At 47.5% G+C, this 23,378-nt stretch overlaps 2 protein-coding genes across 2 annotated transcripts; one reads left to right on the forward strand and one right to left on the reverse strand.

The window, feature by feature from the left end:
* Window positions 1-5,322: 5,322 nt before the first annotated feature.
* On the forward strand, window positions 5,323-12,162 carry usp46 (ubiquitin specific peptidase 46). Its single transcript, XM_029148573.3, has 9 exons — window positions 5,323-5,722; window positions 7,299-7,379; window positions 7,592-7,805; window positions 8,941-9,179; window positions 9,388-9,464; window positions 9,547-9,630; window positions 9,707-9,904; window positions 10,034-10,112; window positions 10,207-12,162. The coding sequence occupies exons 1-9, from the start codon at window positions 5,687-5,689 to the stop codon at window positions 10,306-10,308; spliced, it is 1,110 nt and encodes a 369-aa protein (XP_029004406.1). The 5' UTR covers window positions 5,323-5,686; the 3' UTR covers window positions 10,309-12,162.
* A 6,879-nt stretch (window positions 12,163-19,041) lies between these two features.
* Window positions 19,042-23,149, reverse strand: spata18 (spermatogenesis associated 18). The gene is made up of 12 exons (XM_029146943.3): window positions 22,918-23,149; window positions 22,101-22,206; window positions 21,900-22,015; window positions 21,702-21,820; window positions 21,525-21,620; window positions 21,314-21,448; window positions 20,994-21,225; window positions 20,747-20,905; window positions 20,486-20,661; window positions 20,158-20,281; window positions 19,977-20,045; window positions 19,042-19,712 (listed from the first exon to the last, which is right to left on the reverse strand). The coding sequence occupies exons 1-12, from the start codon at window positions 23,002-23,004 to the stop codon at window positions 19,656-19,658; spliced, it is 1,476 nt and encodes a 491-aa protein (XP_029002776.1). The 5' UTR covers window positions 23,005-23,149; the 3' UTR covers window positions 19,042-19,655.
* Window positions 23,150-23,378: the final 229 nt, after the last annotated feature.

Below are 23,378 nucleotides of genomic sequence, written 5' to 3' on the forward strand. Positions count from 1 at the left end.
CAGCACAGAGCCAAGTTCTGATCTGTCATCATCATCCTCCCCCCGTCGGTCCCTTTCTCAATTAGCTCTGTTATTTTTGACGCCTCATCCACACGTCTGTCGTCTTTTCTGCCCCAGAAGCGTCGCTTCTGCGAGTCCGGCCTCTCAGACTAAACAAATCCGCGCGTGCGAGCTGACAGACGGGCTCAGTCCTGTCGCTGCCTCTGACAGGCAGAACGGACCTGGGTTCGGGGCGGGTCAGGCACCTGTGAACACAAATCTGCTGCGGAGGAGCAGTGATGTGGAACGCGCGGCTCCCACCGGTGGGATCAAACCTGAAGCTGATCTGTGATCATTTACCTGCTCCTGCTGCTTTAGATGAGATTATCACCGTGACTCAATCACACGCTCACATGCTCTCAGCTGACGGCTTCTGACCCGCAGCGGAGCCTCCGTTTATCTAACTCATGTGCTTCTCCCACATGTTCGCTAGCGACGGTACGGACCCAAGGCTGAGGACCCCTCACTCATTCATACGCGCACGCACACCCACGCAGCCTCTGCCTCCGGCTCGCAGACGCCACCGGTTCTGAAGCGCTTTGTTTGCCTGATTCAGAGGCTGCGGCCGACCTCCTCTGGGGATTTCAAGGCCAGCTCTCTGTGTGGCGTGCGTGTCCTTTGTGCGGCCAATTAACAGGCAGGGAGCCTGTCAGGAAGGTGCCGGGCGTCTCGTTCGGCGCTTGTGTTAGCGGAAGTCCAATCAGGCGGCTGACGGCCCGAGTCACGTTTTGTCAGGCCCGTACGCGCAGTAAACAGCAACGTGACCGCAGTCGTGTTCCCCCGATGACGCGGATGTCGCCGACGCCGGTATTTTAATAAAATGCTACGCGCTAAGCGGTGTTTTGGTCCCATTTCCTCCTCGTGACTCGGCTTCTCCTGGGGCCCACCGCCGCAGACGGCGCCTGAGCCCGGCCTCCGATGAGCACATAACGCCTGCTGCAGGGAGGAGCGGTGGTTGTAAACCAGCCATTAGGATATCACAAAGTGAGAGGGGACCTAACTGGACAGAACCCACTGCTCCGAGGAGCGGGACGCGCCGGGGCTCACTGTCCTCAGCAGTGGGTTCTACAGAACCGCTGTGACCCAAGATGGCACTTCAGGCTCAAGCCCTTCTGTCGTGTAACGCTGGCAATTTACTGCCATGACAGACGCTCGAGCGAATTCACATATGCATGTATTGTATTAAAAACCTTGAAGGAAGCTTTTTCAGGCATCTGGTCGCCTCCGTGGCAGACGTTCTCCTGGGTTGATGCAAGAGAGAAAGTCAAGGTGAGCACAGTTTACTTTCTAAAGGTAAAAAACAGAGGCTTCCACGTATCCTTTAAGCTGACGCGTCAGAGAATCCTGCGCACAAATATTCCATTCAGAACCAGCGTGTCAGAATATTACGCCTCCATCCTGCAGAGCCCGGAAAAGGAAGCCGCTTACATGCGTTAAAGGTGTTGAGCGTTTAAACTGTGGCTATGATAGTAGCTGAGGCTGGTAAAACAAAAGTTGTCTGTCCTCCAGACACAGACATGACCTCAGTGTGAATGAACATGTCACATGACCGTGACAGAGGGACAGAGTGAAAGTCACGTTATCTCCATTCAAGGCATTCACATAGAAACATTTTTAATGGGTTGAGCTTCTGGTCGATGTCTGTCGCCAGGACTCGGCTCCTGATGTGATGGATCGGCCCCATATACATCAAAGCGTTTTCTGTCAGCTTACCTAACTGCATGCACTTCATAGCGGTGCGGAGACGAATGCACAAATGTCACTAGGTGACCTAGTAAGATTACCATCACGACTTTTACAGAAAAGTGACCCGGGTTCTTGTTCAGACGTGAAACTGACACGTTCAAATGCCATCAGATTAATGGAAGCTCATGTCTGAAAAGGGCAACGAAATGGGGACACTGCTGCCAGGAAGTCCTTTAACACCTTAGTGTATATAAGCACTTTGTATGATTCTTTTCTCTACCCTATTACATCCAAATCTCCCATGTAATTCTGTACTAGAGGCTGATAAAGGCCTCAGTAGTTCCACGTAGCAGATCTCCGGTCTCTCAGGCACCTGGCAGAGTGAATTATTGCGGTTCACAGGGCTGGAAAGTAGGTCAGGCTCCAGTGCTTCCTGCAGGATTCGCAGCTCACTGTGGACATGCATTTGTACAAACACATCTATTGTTATTGACTGTGAGGACAAGATGCTCCCGAGCCTTCAGAGTGATAAAGAGCAACCCAGGAATCTGGATCAGCTATAAAAGTGAGGCATGAATGCAGCGAGTGTGGTGTGAGGCTGAGTTGTGCTTTAAGGACGTTTGGATGCCGGTGAAGAGTCACAGTCTCTTCCCACAGTTTAACAGCAAAACAAGTCTGTCAGCGCCATTTGGGGGAAACGTGGGGAGAACTAGGTCAGAGTTTATGTAGCTTCACAGCAGACACCCAGTGACCCCCTGACCCCCTGTCATGAACCTGTGTCGAAGTGAAAGCTCTGCGAGCGTCCTTCTGTCAGTTTCATCACGTTAGGAGTTCGCTGTGCGCATGTATTCCAGCAGACACACACACAGATACAGTTTCCAGGGCTGCCTGTATTAGATGATCACAGTGAACTGTTATGATCCCCGCTTTGTGATGTGGGAACAATGTGGCTATTGTGCCTCCAGGACCGTCTAGCTGCCTGAGCTGAACAGGTGGGTTCAAGGGGAGTGAAGCAAGGAGAGGTTGGACTCATCTGAAGAATCATTTCTTTAATTTTATCCAGAAAAGTCCAAATAAATGTGGAAATGTGAAGTTATTATACAGACATTTACACAAATTCAGTCATCAGTTCAACAATGAACTCTGTTTTTGCCTCTTATACCTTTAAGCTTTTCTGTATTTTTAAAGATGTCAACACGCTAGTGTGTCTGTACACTGTTGAGTCTGTGGCAGCCATTACCCAGCATGCCCTGCTCCTTTGTTTACAGTAGCTGAGGCAGTGCACATGTTAACGAGAGCCCTGATGGATCTGCTTGGAACAGCGTGTACCACCGCCCAATAAACATAGCGAAGCTGCGTGCTCCCTGCTGTTGTCTTTGTGCAGCCGGCGTTTCTCCGCGTTCTGATCCAGCTCTTGTCTTTTTGCTCATCTTCATGCTTTGTTTGCTAGGTTTATAGGTTTAATGAGTCCCACCAGTGCAGACTGAGCCCGCAAAGTTAACCATGATAGTAATAAAGTTTAATTGTCCAATCTACCTCCTCCATTCACCCTCTTATGTCCTACTATTTAGTCCTAAGGGGTTCTGGAGCCGATCCCAGCTGTCAGTCTAGCAGAGGCACAGAACATTCACCAGTCCATCATCATCCATTTATCCTCTAATGATGTATATAAAGGAAAATCCGGCTTTGTCTCGTTTTGTGTTTGCAGCCATCCCAACACACCCAGTCTCTGGAACACAAAGCTCTAGCAAAGTTCCAAATAATAGTTCCTTGTTTAAGTGCATTCCTACAAAACAGTCTTAATACATCATTTCTTGATGTTTCAGAAGCCTGTGCCAAATGTCACCAGGCTGCAGTGAATCACAGACTCTAAGCTGGAAGATTATTTCTCTGCAAGTACGGAAATGATGCATAATTCATTTTCCTGTCTTTGTAACGGCTGAACGACAGGAAGGTCATCAGTGCTTTTAGTAGTGCCGCCAGCAGCATTTACTGGAAACAGTCTCCAATGCTCCTTTTTTTTCCTCCCTATGTGTGTTTCTCTGTCTGCATTGAGCGCACGTGCACCCACATAAAAATCCAAACGTTCAGCCAAACGTCTGATCTCAACTGAGGCGAGCAGACCAGGTCCTCTGAGGTTCACCTGCTGGCCTGAGAAAAAAATCCAGACTTGCTATGAATACAAAAGTCCTGTCAGCACCATTCAGACATGAGGAGGAAAACACACAGTGAAGATTAAAGCTCCAAATAAACAAAGCCTGAATTCACTGCTCCCTCTATTCACCGGTTACCTCGCGTCAACCCAGAGGCCGCCCTACAAAGCCTGAAAAACAAATGAAGCAGATTTTATCTCAAAGCTGGAGCAGATAGTCAGATTCTACACAACCAGGGTTGTTTTCATGCCATTTTGTTTTGCAAATGAGGATGTATATGAATGAAATGCTGCCTTTACCTTACAGGCACATGATCTGTATCCTTATCCATCAGTAAACAAATGAAGAGATGCAATAAAGCTAATATGAGTCTGGAAAAGGGCAGCTTCATCCAAAGTGTCCCCGAGTGCTTTTGGAACAGACTGGACTGAAATAGAAAAACGTGCGGGAACGTTTTGTATGAAGGGCTCGCCAACTGCCACCGCTTATAATTATTTCCATGCCAATCAAATGTATTTATAACTGGGCTTAGAGGAACGTGCCAACCAGTGTGTTTCCCTGTTAGCCCACAGTGCATACCAAGCGTCTGATCGACAATGAAACCCTTCCATCCTCCCTGGCTCAGACTGGCAGCACGTCCATGGCATTACCTGTTTTTCTGTAAATTCCTTTCCCATTCCTTTTGAACTACGTTAATCATAATTATTTGTTGTTTTCCTCTCTTTTTGTTCGCATGCTAATGGTAAGGAGATAATTGCCAGGAGATTGTTGTGAAAGCTCAAACTAAGACAGTGGTTAATGAGGTGTCCTGAGGCCCTGGGACTCCTGCAGAGCTTTGTAGAGAGCACACACTCATGGCCCCCATCTTTGCTGAGGTGATTGGGCAGCAGATTTATTACTTATTTGGTGCTCAATATGTTAAGAAGAAAAACAGACTGCTTAAGCTCTTGTCTCTGGCTTTAAAGAGACACTTATTTTAAGTATGAAAACAAAAGTTTTTTGAGCCTAAATACTAAATGTATTTTAATATTTCTGACTTAGTGTTAATAACTAGTTTTTTTAAAATGCAATTGCAATTTCATTATTAGAAATTTTCACAATAGCGCTAAAATGAATAAAATAGTAGGTCATATATGTACATGCATTTTCTATATAAAACATTTAGATTTTAGACTGTTAAAAAAAACGTATGCTTTCTCAGAAGCAATGTGTGCTAATAAAAGAATACATAATCTATCCATTAAGTGCATTTAGGTCGGTTTTCCATAAAGACTGCGTCTCTTTGACGCCTCTAAAATAAACTACATATCCCAAAGCCATCGTTTCGTTGTCTTATATGTGGTTGGTCGCTGGTCAGCAAAAGATATCTCGTGCAGGCCTCTGTATGGTCTTACTGTTCTATCGATCAAACTCAAACCAGTCTGGACCAATCAGCGTCGGTGGTTCCCCCTGGTGGGTGGGACCACAGCGCTTCCTCACACAACAGGCATGTTCCTTGATCGCTGCTAACAACCTGCTGTCTGCAACTTGCTCCCGCCGCTCTTCACTCATGCTTTGACGGTTTTTGACGGTGGCGTTTGCGACGTACGAGGATGAGGATGAGGCCGTGCGGACTGTGAGCGCAGCGTGACCCTCGGCCCCGTGCTGCCTGCACGGCGCACGGCGTCTCTCTGCCCGCTGTCTGACGCTCGGGGTTGCAGTCCGGCCTCCTGCGGCGGCTGCGAATTAACATCATTCCTACGCGTCGCCTGGCTCTGAAACCATGTTTATTTCGTAAAGATGGCGGCGAGGGGGACACTGTAAACTAAATGACTGTCAGAAACATCGCCTCCATTTGTAATATGGTGAGTAAGCCGCTGGTTATGCGTGTTGCTATCGATCAGCCTGCAGCCACTGTTGAACCTGGGGTTGAGTGATGGACGTGAGTCCGTCCCCCTGCTCACCGACGCGCGCGCACGCACGCGCTTGTGCGTTCTGTCAGTGAATCTGATTGGGATCAGTGCTTTCAGACGACTCTTTGCAGCAGGTCCCAAGGCTCGTACAGGCCCGAAAGGAGGTCGCTTAATAACGCAGACATTTTGCGTTTCAGCACAAGCAACACAATGTGCAATTTGTAAAGCTGTCACCGATGATTGACAGGTGAATGCAGCAGCCGGCCGTGATTGCATAACGTGGTGCTGCTGCAGAGGACTGGTCCCATCGTCTGGTAGAGAGAGCAGGGATCTGCACTAATCTGTGTTTATGTTGTGTTCAGGGAGCAGTGGCTGAGAACAGACGTAAAAGGTTCTGCTTAATGCCACAGGTTTTATTCAGAAGGGACCACGATGACAAGAGCCTGTGTCAGGGCACTGAACTCTGGGTTATGTCACTGTGGACAGACAGACTCATAAACCTAGTGAAGAAATGCATGAATGCAGCACAGCTTAGACCAGGAAAGCTTTAATTTTCTTATGTGGCCCAAATATAATATATAACAGAATAAAATTGAGTCTTAAGACTCATAAAAGATTATCAGTGAAAGGAAAAACAAAATATCCTGATTTTAGATTTTGTGAATGTGAATATTCTGACGTCTGAGTTATTAAATCTCTACAGAAATGAGGCTAAATTAACAATTTGGTATTAGAGGAATAAAGACACATTTGTGCTTTTCATTTCATAAGTAGCAAGATGTCGGCCAAGACCTTCAAGCGTCTAAAAAAATAAACTTTGTACAAAACACAAGGTCAAACACTGCCGACATTAATCAAAATAAAAAGTGTGTCATGGCTCTCAGCAGCTGCTTCTGTTCTGCTCGTCTGTGTTGTTTTCTCGCTGGATGAAATGTTTTGTCCTTGTAAATGAATAATGCAGCCGCCTGGTGTTTTGAACGGGGAGCTCTAGTGTTGCGATGTGGCGTCAGGTGTCCGTGCGGACGTGCGACGGGGTGTTTTGTGTAGATTTTCTGTAGGTGAAGGTGCTCCATCCTCACCCCCCGTCTACGTCCTCGTTGCCAGAGAGGAGTGTGTGTGTGTGTGTGTGTGTGTGTGTGTGTGTGTGTGTGTGTGTGTGTGTGTGTGTGTGTGTGTGTGTGAGAGAGAATCTGCAGGCGTGTGGGACGGGAGCTGAGGAATCGCACAAAGACGCATTCACAGTCTGCTATGACGGTCGCTGGAAGTGGAAGCCTTCGCCGGCTAAATTGTCCTCTGTTCGCTCAACAAAGCTGGGGTTGATTTGCAAAAGCTCTGACAGGAGATAAGTGGCCTGTGTCTGCAGTCAGACCCAAACCTGGTCCTACCTGTTTAGACCGTCTCCTGTTTCCTCTTTGACAGGAGGCATCGAGATGACTTTGTAAATTCTGTGGGAAAGTGAAATTTGGCTCATCCTGTGTCTTCAGAACCTTCACATCACGACACAAAACTACTTGTTTTGCCTTTTCAGGGCACCAATGCCTCTGCTCTGGAGAAAGACATCGGCCCGGAGCAATTCCCCATCAATGAACACTACTTTGGGTTGGTCAACGTGAGTATCACAGGCAGATCACTGACAAACACGCCGGTGTCGCTTTTCAAAACCAGCCGCCACGGGACGCTGCGCTGGTGACTCACGTCCACAGGCGACCGGCTGCTGCTGTTCCTTGAACTAAACACAACCTCGCCTCACGTTCACGTCTGCTAATTCGCATCGGCGCGACAAAGGGTGACCTCCTGTTTTGTCCCCCCCCCCCCCGTCAGTTCGGGAACACGTGCTACTGCAACTCGGTGCTCCAGGCGCTCTACTTCTGCCGGCCGTTCCGGGAGAACGTGCTGGCCTACAAGGCCCAGCAGAAGAAGAAGGAGAACCTGCTCACGTGCCTGGCCGACCTCTTCCACTCCATCGCCACGCAGAAGAAGAAGGTGGGCGTCATCCCGCCCAAGAAGTTCATCTCGCGCCTGCGGAAGGAGAACGGTGAGAGGCTGCGTAATGTTACATTTTTGCTCCGTTACTTCAGCATCACAGTTATTTCATTTTATTGTCCAGCTGCTGCAGGTGATGCAGCTGTAACCGGTTTTATTGGGTGCTGTGTGTGTTACTTAATATTTGTTATGAGTCCAGAGCTTTATGAATGACTTACGTCCATATGCGTACAGGTATTGTCTGTGGGTTTGGCATCCAGTCAACAGCTGGAGCACACCTGTAGCAGCAGCTGCTCCCTTCTGTTCACCTCAGTATGTTGCCTTGTGTGGACCACAGAGTCCCAGCCTCACTAATTACACTATGATCCTCAAACTCCTAAGTGACTGTGCTGCTGACAGCCAGGATCCCCCATCATTCATCACTCCCTGAATGGTGTTATTTTTGCGCCAAGCCCTAAACGAGAGCTGCACCAAGTCGTGGTCTCTGCTGCTCTGAGATCAGCGTAGACGTCAGGTGTCCCAAGTCTGAAGACCGTCATTTACGGTTAATTTGGTGCTGACATACAATGCTGCTTTTCTGCTAAATGTAGGCGTTTACAGCAAAAGAAAGTACAAACGTGGTTGTGAATTCAGGGAAGACGCTGCAAAGTCTTCGAAGGACATATTTTGACATTTACTGCTGTTTTTAGCAGCATTGTACTGCATGTAAAGGAAAAAGAATGAGTGGCTGAACATGTGCTCAGATATAAACTCAGAGGCTTTTTATAATAACAGTCCTGTTTTGTGCCTGTTGTGCACGTGTTCATACATGACGGGCGGTGGTGGGGGGGCGGTGGACCTGCGTCGGCCTGAATGTGGTGTAAGTGTGAGGCGAAGGGCAGGTGCGGTGGTTGGAAGGTCATTCAGAGAGTGGAGCCGACGAGAGGCTGACTGTCCTCTGCTGTTCATCTCGAGGGAGGCTCTTCATATGAATGAACAATGTGATCTCTGTTTGCTCAGCTTTGACTCTCCATAGATTTGAACCATGCTTTCTCCCTCCCTGAACTCCCGCTTCTCAGTTTTCACTGTTGATGTACCGACCTGTCAAAACAAAACAAAACAAAAAATGGCTGCTGATCATGATGATGCCTATTGACTTATTAAAGGTTTACTCGCACCCGGTCCAAACTACAAACTTTGTCCCGCAGACCTGTTCGACAACTACATGCAACAGGATGCGCACGAGTTCCTCAACTACCTGCTGAACACGGTGGCCGACATCCTGCAGGAGGAGAAGAAGCAGGAAAAGCAGAACGGACGCCTCAAGAACAACGGCGCCGCCGTCCCGGCCGAGAACGAGGCGGAGAACAAGACGGAGCCCACGTGGGTTCACGACATCTTCCAAGGCACCCTGACCAACGAGACGCGCTGCCTCAACTGTGAAACGGTGAGTGGGCTCCTCTTTGTTTGTTTCATGCAGTAATAAGACGTCTGTCCACGCGCTTTACGTCACACACTCGTCCTCAGCATTGTGAGGCTGTGGAGTGGGCCGGGTTGCCATGAACAACCCCTGCACACGCCTGCGGAGACACAAAGCCACTCTGGACAATAAGCATTTCAAAGAGTACCTCTGGGTCTCTCCTCCTCTGTGACAGGTGAGCAGCAAAGATGAGGATTTCCTGGATCTGTCCGTAGACGTGGAGCAGAACACCTCCATAACACACTGTCTCAGGTACCTCCATGTAACATGCTGCACAGTCAGTCCCAGCTGAAGCGCTGACAGTCGGTCTCACGGAGCCTTCTCTCCTCCTCAGGGACTTCAGCAACACAGAGACTTTGTGCAGCGAGTACAAGTACTACTGTGAGACGTGCTGCAGCAAGCAGGAGGCACAGAAGCGGTGAGTAGTGACGGTCTGAGCCCAAACGCCGCCGCCGCGTGTCGCCGCGCAGCTGAACACGCGTGCTTCCCCGCAGGATGCGAGTGAAGAAGCTCCCAATGATCCTGGCGCTGCACCTGAAGCGGTTCAAGTACATGGAGCAGCTGCACCGCTACACCAAGCTGTCCTACAGGGTGGTGTTCCCCCTGGAGCTGCGTCTGTTCAACACGTCGGGAGACGCCGTCAACCTGGACCGCATGTACGACCTGGTGGCGGTGGTGGTTCACTGTGGCAGGTACGACGGCAGCCCAAAACGTCGCGATACGGGACGCGGCGCGTCACAGAATAATGTCGTTTACCTGTTGATGACAGAAACCAACATGGAGTCTTAGGATTTCAGCATGGTTTTGTCCTGTTTCCTCAGTGGCCCAAACAGAGGTCATTACATCACCATAGTGAAGAGTCACGGCTTCTGGCTGTTGTTCGACGACGACATTGTGGAGGTGCGTCACTCCAGTGTGTTCGCTCACCCCCTTTTGTGCCCTTCAGTTTTGCTTGTGTTTTTAAGTAAACCATGTTTCACTTGTGTTGCTGCAGAAAATTGACGCCCAGGCCATCGAGGAATTCTACGGGCTTACCTCAGACATCTCCAAGAACTCTGAGTCAGGATACATCCTGTTCTACCAGTCCAGGGAGTGACTGGAGCCTGGCCACGGACACAGGATGAGACTGAATAGGTTTTTTTTTTTTTAACCCTTCAGCCTAACACACTTAGAGTCCTGCCATCTCCATCTCGTGCTGCTCCTCTCCTTTAGGTCGAGCCTCTCGGACACGTGCCAACGTTCTGTCCCAGCGTCAGCCTCTGGGTTACCTGTGCTACCCCCCCCTCTCTCTCTAATACATTAGTTTATTTTTTAGTCACCTGCATCTGGACTGCACTTTAAAGCAAACGCAAACTAAAAGGAGCCGATAGCCACATTGATCCCCACGTGGCTGGCGTAGACTAGTAGGAGAAGCAGGAACGCGATGCGGTGCATAGGGACAGCTGGCAGGAACAACACTGTCACTGTGTAGAAGGCCTACGTCCATGACGCCTCCGCCCTTCACCGCTCTCACTCTGACCATCGCTGCGCTGCGTGAAGCTGATACACTGTATATTGTGCACATTCAAAGCAATATCAAAGCTATTGCAGTACTAACAAGCCTACATCGACCCAAACCGAGTAACTTGACATCGGATCCTCCCATTATCGCCCTTCGTGCGACTGTCAGCTGTGACTCAGCTTAGTCTAACAAGCAGTAACACTAAAACCCAACTGAGCCTGAACACTACGCCCCTGCAGGTGTCCTCATTGAAATCAGCTGGATCTTTATCTTTTCTATTCTGACAGAAACCTTCTATTTATTAAATGTATCCTATTTATTGCTATTATATTATACTAGGTGATGAAGGTGTGTTAAGACTCTCAGTGATGCACAATCTAATAGGACAGAGAACCAATGTAATATTATAGTTTGCATGTTAAATGAAAATAGAGGATTATGACCCAATCCAGATGAAAACGTGAAACCAGTGAGTTCACAGTCAGTCTGTTCCTGATGGATCTTTTCCCGGTGCTGCGTGTTCATTCTCTCAGCCACCCAGCCGACTGAACCCCCCCCCCCCCCGCGCGCGCACACACACACACACACACCTCCCACCTGCTGGGATGCTCCTCGTCCACCCTGCGCCTCGTGACAGTGACAGTGTGTCCTGTTGTTCCGATTATTGTTTGTCTATTGCTCAGATTCCGCCTGGCGCAACATCCGCTCCGCTGTTTTTCTAGGAGTTACGTTCCTCGCGGCTGCGCTGCCGCGTCTCGGTACGGAGAACGGGGAGGAGCGGGCCGAACCCGCATGCGAAGCGTTGAAGCTGCAGGCGCTGATCTCACTCGTTTCACCATCTCTTTCCGTTTAGTCCGATACTGAGTGAAGACACGGTGAACACGTGCCAAACTGACTCCAGTTGACCTGCTGACCTCGCAGGCGTCTTTAATGGAACACTATTTTCTTTGTAAAGAGACAAGTGTACATTATATATTATGTAGAAAACACTTCTGGACATAGGAGATATTTTTTTAAAGTAGCGATAACGATGTAAAGACATTCATGGCTTCACTCTGAGCATTGGTGTGACCCTCTTAGCAAATACTGTGCTCCTTTACAATCACTGGTGGAACCGCTCAGAAGCCGCCGTCTGTCCATCACGTCGCCGTTGCTGGGTCGAACTGAGCCAGGACCGGAACCGGGTGAGCGGTGAGAGACTTAACACTGATCTTCCATTAACACTTATGCACTCACTCTCACGGAGAGTTGCACTTGGTCTTATATTACTGTGATAACGCTCTGCCCGTGCGGGCCCGTGTGCGGGGAGCCCCGCGTCGGCCGGGAGCCGACTGAAAACTGAAAGTGCACTTTACGAGTGACGAGCTTCGATGCTTTAACATGAAGAACCACGGTCTAACACGCTCATTGTGAGTTCTCTCGTCTGTTCAATAAAATGTTTATCAACTGCTCTGTCTGATCATCTGTCTTTGTTTCCCACCTTTTAGCTCGTACATGTAGGAGAGTAAACAGATGAGTCACTTTTGTTCTTAGCTGCTATCAGGTTCACAGATTTGGAGGATGTATTAAAAAAGGCTTTGATTTTTTCCAACTTAAACATCCATTGACTAAATTAAATATGATCTTACAATATCTGCTTACAATTCTGCCTTAAAACAAGCATCTGTGTTCCTTTAGAAATGACTGAACTACTTTCCTGCCGTGCAGACTTCTCCTTGTTTATTTCATTTTCTTTCCATTTTGTTAGAACCAGTCTATGTAATATTTGTTTATATCATCCCATTTCATATCGGAAAATAATTTCTGGGAAGTACATGCAAATAAAATTCCAGCAACTTGGTTTATTTGCTGAACAATATGTTGCACATTTAGTTCATTCGTGATTTAGCTGCTGAACTCTTAACTCTTATACTGATTTAGCAGTATTCAGTGAACTGATGCAGGAAGAGACCAGCTTGATAAGTATTAATCCTCATCACCTCCACAGCATCTTAGCCTGGAAGGAACGTCCCATGTGTCTGGCTTTTCACTGAGAATTAAACAACATGTACGTCTTCACGGTTATCAGCTTTGTGTCCTCTCAGTCACCCTGAAACCTCAGCTAATCCCCTGGGGAAAAGTGCAGCAGGTGCCAGGAGTCTGGCACAGTGTTTACTGTGTTGATGCTTACTCCCGTTTGCCATTTATTACAGTATGTTCTACGGAACGACACCATTAGACCTTTAACATGTGAAAAAATGCAATGCTTGCTGCTCTATTGTAGCTACACAGCATATTGATCTGACAATGCTGGGCAGCAGATCACACTTCATACAAACCCTTAACGTCTTCCAGAGGGGGCATCGGGTTTAGTTCAGTTTGAGGCACAATAAGAGCAGGAGGATCTGCGGTGGATCATTTGTAGTAAAAATCAAAAGCAGCAGGTGGTCTCTGACATGACACTGACCATACGTTCTGTTTTCTGCGAAAACAACCTGGGAGCTTCCCAGAAGCACTTTCTCCCCCGCGGAGACAGGAAGGCGCACACAGAGAGCATCATAGCGTACGAGGACGCGGCACCTTCAGCTTCTTCCCAGGAAGCACAGACATGTTGCATGACAGTTATGAGAAGCAGAGGTCCAGGAAGCTTTTTGTGGGCGATAATGAGGCAAGGTGTCATCTGTACAGTGACCCCTTCCACTCCACTGTAGCTGTCAGTTAGGTACATGCCACTTCCAGAAGCAGTCCTACATAGACTGTACAGCTGCACAATTAAATATTAAACATCTGCCTTTCTGTAATTAAGAGACATCAGATTGATAAATAGCATAAAAAATGAAGATGAATGATGCTAACTGTTTAACAAAGGGCTCCCTTTTTTACCAGAGGCTCCATCAGGAAACTAGACACTTTCCAACTCCGTATAATATGCTAATTTCACGAGTGGAGCTGTTCTCTTTGTGCTTCTCACAGGGAAGGGATTGTTCCGTGTTCAGTCCTCCTCTGCAGATTAAAGCAGCTGGATCTGCTGCTTTATCGAGGTTCCCGTCACAGGCTCACTCCTCAGGCTGCAGAGATTACAGCAGCCATCCTTAGTGGGGGTTCGTTCCAAAGAAAATAAATGTATTTACAAATTACTCTTTTTTTATCACACTAAATTAAACAGTGGAAAATGGGCTTAAGTTCTTAGTCATGGTTATTTTGGTGACTGTGATATTGGGAAAACAACTAAGCCTTTTAGAGCATGAGTCAAAAAATAGATGTTGCTATAAATTCTTGTGAAAAGCTCCGAGAGGAGGACTCTCCCAGTTAGGACCTCCACCTCCAGAACTGGTGTCAGCATGGCCTCCTTTTCCTTCTACAGACCCCAGTAAACCTCAACTCCCAGTACCAGGCCCCAAACCTTGGATGCAGACCGAGCTTAATGTTTAATGTGCAATTTTCCAGCTTTGCTTATGTAATCCAGGAAATGAGGTGACGCGCAGGACACAATAACGGGAGTCCTGGCGGCTTTAATAGAATAAAACAAGAACAAAACAACATAATGAGATAGAAACACAACAAAATGTAGGAGCTTATATTCCAGATCAGTCACAAAATGTCCTCATGGGAGCAGAGAAACAAGCCAGTTACACATTACCACCACTGTGCCTAGTAATATAAACCCTTGACATTACCTTTTCAGCTCTATTTATAATGTCATTTATTCATTTCCCATGATTGTTAATATACATATATGTATCCCACCTATGTGATGCCTGCTGCCCCCATGTGATCAAAGTTTGCAACGCAGGTGAACCTCTGGCTGCCGCTGCTGGAGTTTGTCTAATAATATGCAAATGATCTAACAGTGCAGTGAGAGATATTTCACCATTAGTGGGAACAGAATGTGTCACCTGGCTACTCTCATAATTATTAGGATTTTAAGTGTTGACGGGCAGACTATTACATAAGCCTGAGGTTTGTGCCAGACATTCTTCTTACACGCTCTCGCTGACTCATGAGTCACAGTCTTTGTCGTGATAAAAACTGAGTGTTGGTCCCAGTCAGTGGCTTCTCTGGCTGTGTCGCAGGGGTGTCTGTGGTAGATCCTCCTTTTCCACATGACCCTCAGTGTGTGGGCCCACGAAGCCAGGCCACGGTCTGTCTGATTGTTTGCTCCTCATCTGGGATGGTTAGAAGTCATTATTTTAGTAGTTCAAGTGATTCAATTCATCCTGGTTGATGTGTATTATATGGGCTCATTTAGGCTTGTGTTCAGAATGTTTAGTCTCAACACATCAGAGCCAAGCAGTCATATTTCCTTCGCAGCTTGCAATCTGATAGCAGGGAAAGAGTTCCAGAGTCGCGTAAACACCAAGAAACCATTTGCATGATTCAGTCTGGGAGTTGTAACAGCCTTAGTGTAAGAACGCAACACCTTCCCAGCAATCGCTGACTATTCCACACAATTCGACTGCCAGGAAATGTAATCAGCTGATCAGCCACATCACCTCATGGAAGGCGGAATCAACTCAGATCCTGCGTCCCTGTTACGTGGCTTTTACCGATGCATCACATCCATCACTGCTAATGTGAAGCAAATGAAACGCAAACCGGACTCCCTTGCATTGCGGTGAGTAAGTAGCTGCGCGGGTTCTGCACCTCCTGGGGTGTTGTACCTGTGCAGGTGTGTTTCGAGGCTGTTGAGTGTCCATAAATGGCAGCACTTCAGCCGCTCCTCCTCTCTGCAGTTACTGCAGGCCTGGAATCAGTCCCTAAATATTAACGTTGAGCAGCAGGATTCGTTCCAAGAGCCACTTGGCCGTTCTATTTATATTGTGAGTCTAGTTCTGGGTAATTGTCACTTCAGTGTGGGCGAAAGCATTATTTACTGCGGCTATTTTTGCAGCAGTCCTGCTTTATTTAGCACAGTCTGAATTAGTTGGAGCAAACACTTCTTGTTTAATGAATTTACACTGTATTTTCCACAAAGGATTTTAAAACACATCGTACAGAGATGCAGAAATTTCTTTTGATGAGGTTTTAGTCTGCGCTGTGTCGACTGATGATGAATTTCTCTTATTTAATCAATTAACATGAAGAGTAACCAATGCAGTACACAGGTTGTAAATGGCGCCTTAGGGAACCATTGTACATGTAACAGCATCCTCAGTGTCGTCACTGCAGACAGGAAGTGGGAAGAATCCCTCAGGCCTTTCTAATCGCATTGTGGAGCTCATGACATTTCCTTCATCTGGTTGGAACCATCAACACACTTTACTCTGTTGTTTCAGGGCTTTGAGCTTCAACACCTCCTTCTATCAAGTGAAGCTGAAAGACCTAGTGTTAAAGTCTAGTGTAAAACTGCCATCTAGTGGTGAGTTCACACTCAACCGCTCCTCAGTGATCTGCTTCTGCAGGTCCTTGTGTTCAAGGATCCGGTTTTACATTTGTGATAAATCACATAAATATAATGACACAGCTGATGTGCTGCTAACATAGTGTTACTGTAAGGCAGCGGACCAGAGGTTGGTTCTGGAGCCTCACACCTAAGAACCCAGGTTTGGTCTCCACCATCTCTAAATGTGCAGCAAAGATAGAAATGGACTAAAGACAGAGATAGGACATGTCGATGATCCATCAGACCACAGGTACAAGAAATCTCTATGTGGCCTCCTTTGATTTCCCCCTCCTCTACTGCTTCTGCCTCCCGTTCCTGCTCAGGGTGGAGGCGTCTGGGGCCGGGGCCAGTCCAACACGCAGAATCTCCGCCAGGTTTGGCCGCCTGTTTCCATGAGAGTATCAAATATGAGCTAAGTGTAGCAAGTCCCAGCAGAGCAGTAAGCTTCATGAGTCACACCTGCGTTCGCTGCTCCCCGCGCTGCCGCTGCCGTGCCGTGATGTAAACGGAGAGCCGTTATTCACGTTTTTCACATCATCCAGATGTGCTTTTATACGCAGCATTTCTAAGGACATTCAACACACCTCCGGCGCCAGCAGATGGACGCAGGCCTGACTCAGAAGCGATCTCCTCCGTTTTCTAGACAAAAACAGGTCATAGTAGGCTCTGAGGTTTTAATGATGTGCTATGAAGGCTTGTGTGGAAACTAATGAAGCAGAGCCGCTCAGCCCGGGCCCAGCTTCTCCGGCACCGCGCTTTGAAGGTCACCGAAAGGCAGGACACGTCATTAGCAGGCCCAGTCTGGACGGCTCATTACAAAACACCTGCCCTCACGGTTTCACGAGGAAAAAAGGCCCGTTTTCTTTTTTCCAGGTGGCTCGAGATGTTTTGTTTCTCCTTAACTGGTAATTGAGACGGCAAAATTCAGGAAATCGCACATCAGCACATGCGTCACAGTTCATGAGAAACTATTATGAAGAAAGCACAAAGCATCACTTAGCCTGAGATATTTCTCAATCAGTCTTAGTTTATGATGGTCCAGATGTGTAATGGACGACGGAGCAGGAAGAGGAAGCCGTCTGGACAAATGGCCGCACTGGGAGAAAGAGAGTCCAAGTTCAAAGTCACTTTTGGTTGTTTGATGAGAGGGGTCATAGCGAGCGGGAGGACGTGCTCATCCGCGGCGTCGCCTCCGGAGGAGTCGCTTCGCTCGGCGCCGCCACGCTTGTTTGCGCCGCTGCATCGACCGGGCTGCAGCCTGCAGGCGGCCCGTCATGACCTCAGCGCCATCAGCGCCAAGAACGGGGCCTCTGGGTGTTCCGGTGCAGATTAGGGGGGGAATAAAGGAGGGCGGGGTAGCGCTGGCCCCGCGGCGCTCTTACAGTAATCCACACGCAACACGGAGATGATGCACGAAGCTGCAGTTGCAAATGCTTCGTCTTTCCCTCCACTGTTTTGCTCCTCCTGTCATAAATTGTCAGCTCATCTTGTGCGAAACCTGCATCCAGCTTCATTCCAGATGTGTTTAACGGCCTCTCAGGGCCACAGACAGAGGCCCTGTGTGGACCTGCGGTGGTTCATCTACTGAAGGGTCAACATGACAGGTGACAATTTGCATATTCTGTAGTTAATTTGTCAGGGAGTGCGCGCTGCATTTATTTATTATTTTTCCTCTTTCCTCTTCCTTCCCTTCATTCCTTCTCCCCTCTATTTTAAATTCCCCTTGATTTACATGCCGCAGTCTGACCACCCATAACCCTGTCACCATGGGCTGTGATATACAGCCCTATTAATATTGCTCTCCTGGCCTGGCTCTGGGATCGGGGTGGGTACTCATCATGCTCAAGCTCCAGAAACCCAACTCTTGCCAGCACTGAGCACATTAAGATGAGCCAGAGGAAACATCGCATGGTCCAACTGAGCCAAGCTTCTGCCACCACGCTGGAAATGTGAACTGGATGGTGCATCCAAGTCTCTTCAGGGTGATTCAACCTATGACAGTCACTAGTTACAAACAGAAGGTGGCTAAAAGCACCACAAATCTATAACCACCAGTCACCTGACAAGGCTGAGAGTCCTGACGTTTTGGAGTCTTCAGCATGATCTGTTTGGATTATCCTCCATCATCTCCATCCATCCACAGTCTGCAGTTACTGTTGCACCACAGAGCACCTGTGTAAACAACCCGGCCACCACCAGCAGGCCCACAGAACGGTCCTCCTGGTTGTATTATGGTAGCTGGACCTGGTCTGGCTGAGCACACAGGACGCTCATTGTGTGGGAATGTGATGACAAGCCATAGCAGACGTTTCCAAGACACGGGTTTCTGCATAATCCGCTGCAGAATATGTTTCTTTTAAACATATTTAAACAAGTATTCAGTCTTACTGATATGTGGGTTGTTTATAATACAATATAAATATATTATAATGATAATACATGTGGGTTATTTATGGACACAAAGAATGAGACTAAAGCCAAGACGCATACATTTGCCTATTTGGGGGAAAAGCATAATAAAGTTTCAACATCCAACAGTGAATTTCAATGCGTGGTGAGGCTCGCTGGTGCAGGACTGGCCTGGAGGTCAGAGGAACTAATTAGACGGCAGAGACTGCTGCCTTAGTAAATGAATGCATCATGACTGGCACGCCGCTGCTGGGATCTCCTCAAGGTTTCCATTCAGATGTGAAGATATTGTTGCACACATGAAGGATGCACGGATATGACACTGGCTATTCTCTCTGGTCTGTACGCGTGGAAAAGTTTAGTATTTTCCTTCAAGACGTCTTGTTATATTCATTTGATTCCATGACCCCTCGCGATAGTCTTTTTGATTTTCATACAGTAAAGCAGCCTTAGTGATTATTATAAAGTCAAATGTTAAAGCCATCAATGCTATTATAAATGAATGGTTACCTCGTTTAAATGGCACAAGCAGATAATACATCACAAGTCAGACATGGTGAACTCAAACAATATATTGTGCATTCAAGCTATTAAAAGGTAAATGATGTACAGTATATTATTAAAACACAGCACACAAATAAAAAACATGTCAAATCGAATGTATCCAGATATTGCTGGAAAATACCCAGCCGCCAATTAGAATGACTTTTCTGAAAATTAAATTTATTATAAAGAAAAACACAAAAATAAAACATAAAAACGCTAATAATAAATGTATAATCAATATTGGTTAGTCAAGTATCGGGACTAAGTTACAGTTAGCATTAGTGAGCTTCAGCACCATTCTATACAGGACACCTTAAGACTGTTGCATATACAGTGTAGTGTTACTGCGTTAGTCTCAATTACCTCGGAAAGCATACTTAATTAAGTAATCTACAGTTAGTATCTATACAAATTGTAATTATAGTGTAAATATTGTAAACTAATACAACTGCACAATCAGCTGCCTGACTATTGTGTCTAGTAACTCTCAGTCTTCCATTAAAGCCTAAACTCTGAGCTGCCTTTGGCTGGTACAAGACACGAGGCGTTCACTGTCATTAATTGGTGAAAGCCCAGCTTTATTTGATTTCAGGTGTGGGCCATTGGGGCTGCTGGATGGAGGAGGTCACAGGTGACTTGCTCTGAGGCGTTCAGGAGACAGGCTTCTCCTGCTGTTGAATGCCTGAAACACAATGTGATGCTTATTTTATTAATAGAGTCAAAGTAAGTGAGGTTAAAGTATGGTCTGTACGTACCATTGGGGCCATTGGTGTGCATGTTGTTAGTTGGAAAAAGTGATACATTTGTATTCAAAAACTAAGGTTTTGCTGGAGTAACTGAATAAATTCCAGTAAAGTTGTGATCCATTCACTTTGGTGAACAAAACACTAAATACTCTGTGTCGCCTGACTGTTCGACAGCTATTTCATATATTATAGAAACTTACAAGGCTGCGGGTGGGACTGAGAGAGCGAGACCGCACGGGGCTGCTGCTCCTGCTTCGGCTTCGGCTCCACTGCAAACACAAGCACAGCATCGGTCCACAGGGGGTCCGTACACTGATGCTGCTCTATTGGCGTCAACAGCAAATACTGGCATCAAGTCAACAGATATAACAAAGTCAGTACCATTGCGCCTCTCCTAGTCACGGCTTCTCCTTTCGCGATCACGGCATTTCCTTCCACCAACGCTGGCCACACATGGTAAAACACCAGAGGAGCCGTGAAGTCAGAGTCAAAGCTCCGCCGATACCTGTCAGAAAGAGCATGAAAAGCGGTGGAGGATGCAGGCGCCGTGCGTGTGTTGAGAGTGACACCTACTGGTCAAACATGGAATAATCACACTAAGCTCACAGTCACACGCTGTTGCTGTAAACTAATTGTTTACAAATGTGGCATAAATTATTCCATTTACTAGAGCCAGACTGCTGTAACCAGTATTGTATGCAGCACTGACTTGTTGTCGTTGTAAAGTTCTCCGTCGCTTGCAAAGGCCAAGTCGAGTGGGGGGTCCAGAGTCTGCATGGCAAAGGCCACCCTGCAAGTCTCCCTCACCAAGGCACTGACGAGGACGAAGTCCACCTCTGGCGGGAAGGAGATCCGGGGGTTCACGTTCATGGCATTAATCACGTCCTGCGGTGAAATAAAAGCCCGGTCACACATGCTGATGTCAGAGGACATTCACTTGTACATAAATACCAGAGGAATTTAGACCTACATTGACGCTGGCTTGTACATCATAGAGGTCCAAATTCCTGACAATGTAATCCACAGCTGCGTCTTCTAGACTCGATGGACCAAAGTGAGACGGCGACAGGTTCTTCCTCACGCGCAGCTTGAACTGACGGTAGGCCAGTTTCGCTACGTTAAAGGACTCCTAGGACGAAACGCTAGTGAGAACACTTCCTCCTCCCATCGGCCCATCAAACACAATACTGTTCATCAATCAATAACTAGGGTTGTACCACGACAGCGATGAAGATGATTTTCTGGACCATCTCTAGATCCTCAACGTAGCGCCGCAGCGTTGCCTGGGCCTCCAGACGCTCCGCAGCGTACAGGTCGCTGAAGCGGGACACGAGGCGGGCGTGGCGGGACGCGCTGGTGAGCCGGGCTCTGGTGGGCGACTCGGCCCTGGTGGGGCTGGAGGAGCGGCTCAGCCTAGGGAGGGGGCTCGGCGAGCGACTTCTAACCAGCCTGGAAGGCAACAGAACAGCACTGCATCAGCACTTGGTGAATGGCTCTGTGTTGCGTTGGCTTCGCGGCGGTGGGTGAATACGAGCACCTCTCCTGCAGCACGGCCTTCTCGGCGCTCAGATAGGACACCTCGTCTCGAAGCAAGCGGGTCTGACGCTCGTAGTCCTCGACCGTAGCCAGCCTCCGCTTGTAAATCTCCACCTCCTCGTGCGCGGCTTGTAAACTGAAACAACAACATTTTGAATCAACAGAAAAGCATCCACGTCGTGTGTGAAAATGGGCCTGAGTGGATCACCCACTCTGCTTTCAGCTGTAATATCTCATCCTCAATGGCTAGCAACGTGGTTGTGGACTTGCTCTTTGCATCATCCAGTTCCCGCTGAGCGTCAGCCAACCTGTTGAAACAGACTGGTTCAGCTGGACTTTACTGCGCTCCATATATCGTTCTGGTGGTGATGGTGTTTTAACAGACTCACTCTGCTCGGACCGAGTCCAGCTGTAGGCGAGTTGAGCACAGCTGAGTCTCCATCTTCTGCATGTCATTTTCATGGGATGCAGAGAGCTCTCTGATCCTCCTGTCCTTTTCTACAGAGTCCTGCATACAATATAACAGACACACATTAACACTTCATGTCACAAAAGAAAAATATGGCTGAAGTTGTAAAGGATGTCACCTGGATGAGCTGAAGACTGGTGTCATCGGTCACTGCAGGCCTTGCCATTGAGAAACAGCTTCCAAGCCAAGGAAGCAGTCGTGTTTTGAGTGTGTCCACTCCAGCATATTGTCCGCCTGATTGATGACCCAACACAACATGCATTTTATAGTTATTCTTGACGTCATATGAGAAAACAAACTCCCAACCTGCCAATCTTACCTTCAGCAGCCGTGAGGTTAAGGATGGCAAACAGTTGTCCCTGGATCTTGGCAGCCAGCTCAATCAGTTCACAGCATCTATTCAGATTCTGGTCACAGGAATTCACCTACAGCATAAAGGTAAACATACATTTACTTCAGACTAAGATTGCATTGAATCTTTTTTGCTCATAGCATAAAGCATGTGAAAGTGTAGTTGAAGTTTTAGGCCATAACAATGAAGAATATAATTGCATTACTACCACGGTACTGATTCATTGATTTATTGTTTATGCCATTCATTAGCTGTTGTATCAGTTCAAAGTGCAGCCTATAAATAGCGATTGTATTTTGGATTGTAACTCCCTGTGCAAAACAGTTCGATAAAGCGGCGGCGGATTTCAACCGGAAGTAGCAGGACGGGAACCATCTTTCTCGTAAAGTAACAGATCTTTGGAGTAGCCTAGCCGTAGCCATGGCGACTGGCGTCCATAGCAACCAAACTTAACAAAATCAATGTAATCGAACTGAAAGCGAGACATTCCCATGCTTTAATGTTTTAATTATTTTCATGTATCTCGTTGCGCAAATACAACATTCAAGTGCATTTTTCATCATTAAAATTAAAATTGGTGAATTTTTTACCGCTTCGATAAAGCTCAAACTAAGAGAATTCAATGAAACAATGAATCATTGCCTATAACTCGTTGACTGATGTTCTCCTATCGATCGCAGCTCTACATGTCTCCGTCTTAGCTAATAGAGTCTAGACCGACCCAGGGAACGGGGGAAGCGTCCTGGTCAGATTTAGGTCGCGCGTGACTTATTGATGAACTTACATGATAGTCTCTGTGCCAGCTCTCCAGCTTATCCTGCAAGACGCTGAAGGATGAGGTGTGGGTCAGCCTCCTCAAAGCATCGGCCATGTCCGTCCGCAGCAGCTAATCCTCGAAGGTTCGAACGCCCCTGGAGGACGACAGCAGCCGCGAGCAGTGTGAAGCGCTGGACCGTCAGCTTTCACACCTACGACGCGGACACCACGCGCCGCTTCAGTTGTGGTAACCATGTGGGGAGACTAGGTGACAAGCGGTGTTCTAAATAAATTACTCCCAGAGTCTCGCTCGTGCAGGTTGTGATGTAACTAAATACGATGGATGGTCACTGAGCCGCACAGGGAGCCCTGTGTCACAGACGTGCTTAAATTGTGTGGATCAAATCAGTTTATAGCACAGCCTACAATTTAAATGATAGCTAATTAGGTCAAATATGCACAGAGGGGTATTATAACGTTAAACCGTCT

Source organism: Betta splendens, chromosome 4 (genome assembly GCF_900634795.4).
Source record: "Betta splendens chromosome 4, fBetSpl5.4, whole genome shotgun sequence".
Classification (NCBI taxonomy): Eukaryota; Metazoa; Chordata; class Actinopteri; order Anabantiformes; family Osphronemidae; genus Betta; species Betta splendens.

Coding starts and splice junctions, on each gene's coding strand:
- usp46 (XM_029148573.3), top strand. CDS start 5,687: ATGACTGTCAGAAACATCGCCTCCATTTGTAATATG. Junction 5,723..7,298: donor TCGCCTCCATTTGTAATATG/GTGAGTAAGCCG, acceptor TTGCCTTTTCAG/GGCACCAATGCCTCTGCTCT. Junction 9,465..9,546: donor TCCATAACACACTGTCTCAG/GTACCTCCATGT, acceptor TCTCCTCCTCAG/GGACTTCAGCAACACAGAGA.
- spata18 (XM_029146943.3), bottom strand. CDS start 23,004: ATGGCCGATGCTTTGAGGAGGCTGACCCACACCTCATCCTTCAGCGTC. Junction 21,821..21,899: donor CCAGTCTTCAGCTCATCCAG/GTGACATCCTTT, acceptor TATTGTATGCAG/GACTCTGTAGAAAAGGACAG. Junction 20,282..20,485: donor GAACTTTACAACGACAACAA/GTCAGTGCTGCA, acceptor TCTTTCTGACAG/GTATCGGCGGAGCTTTGACT.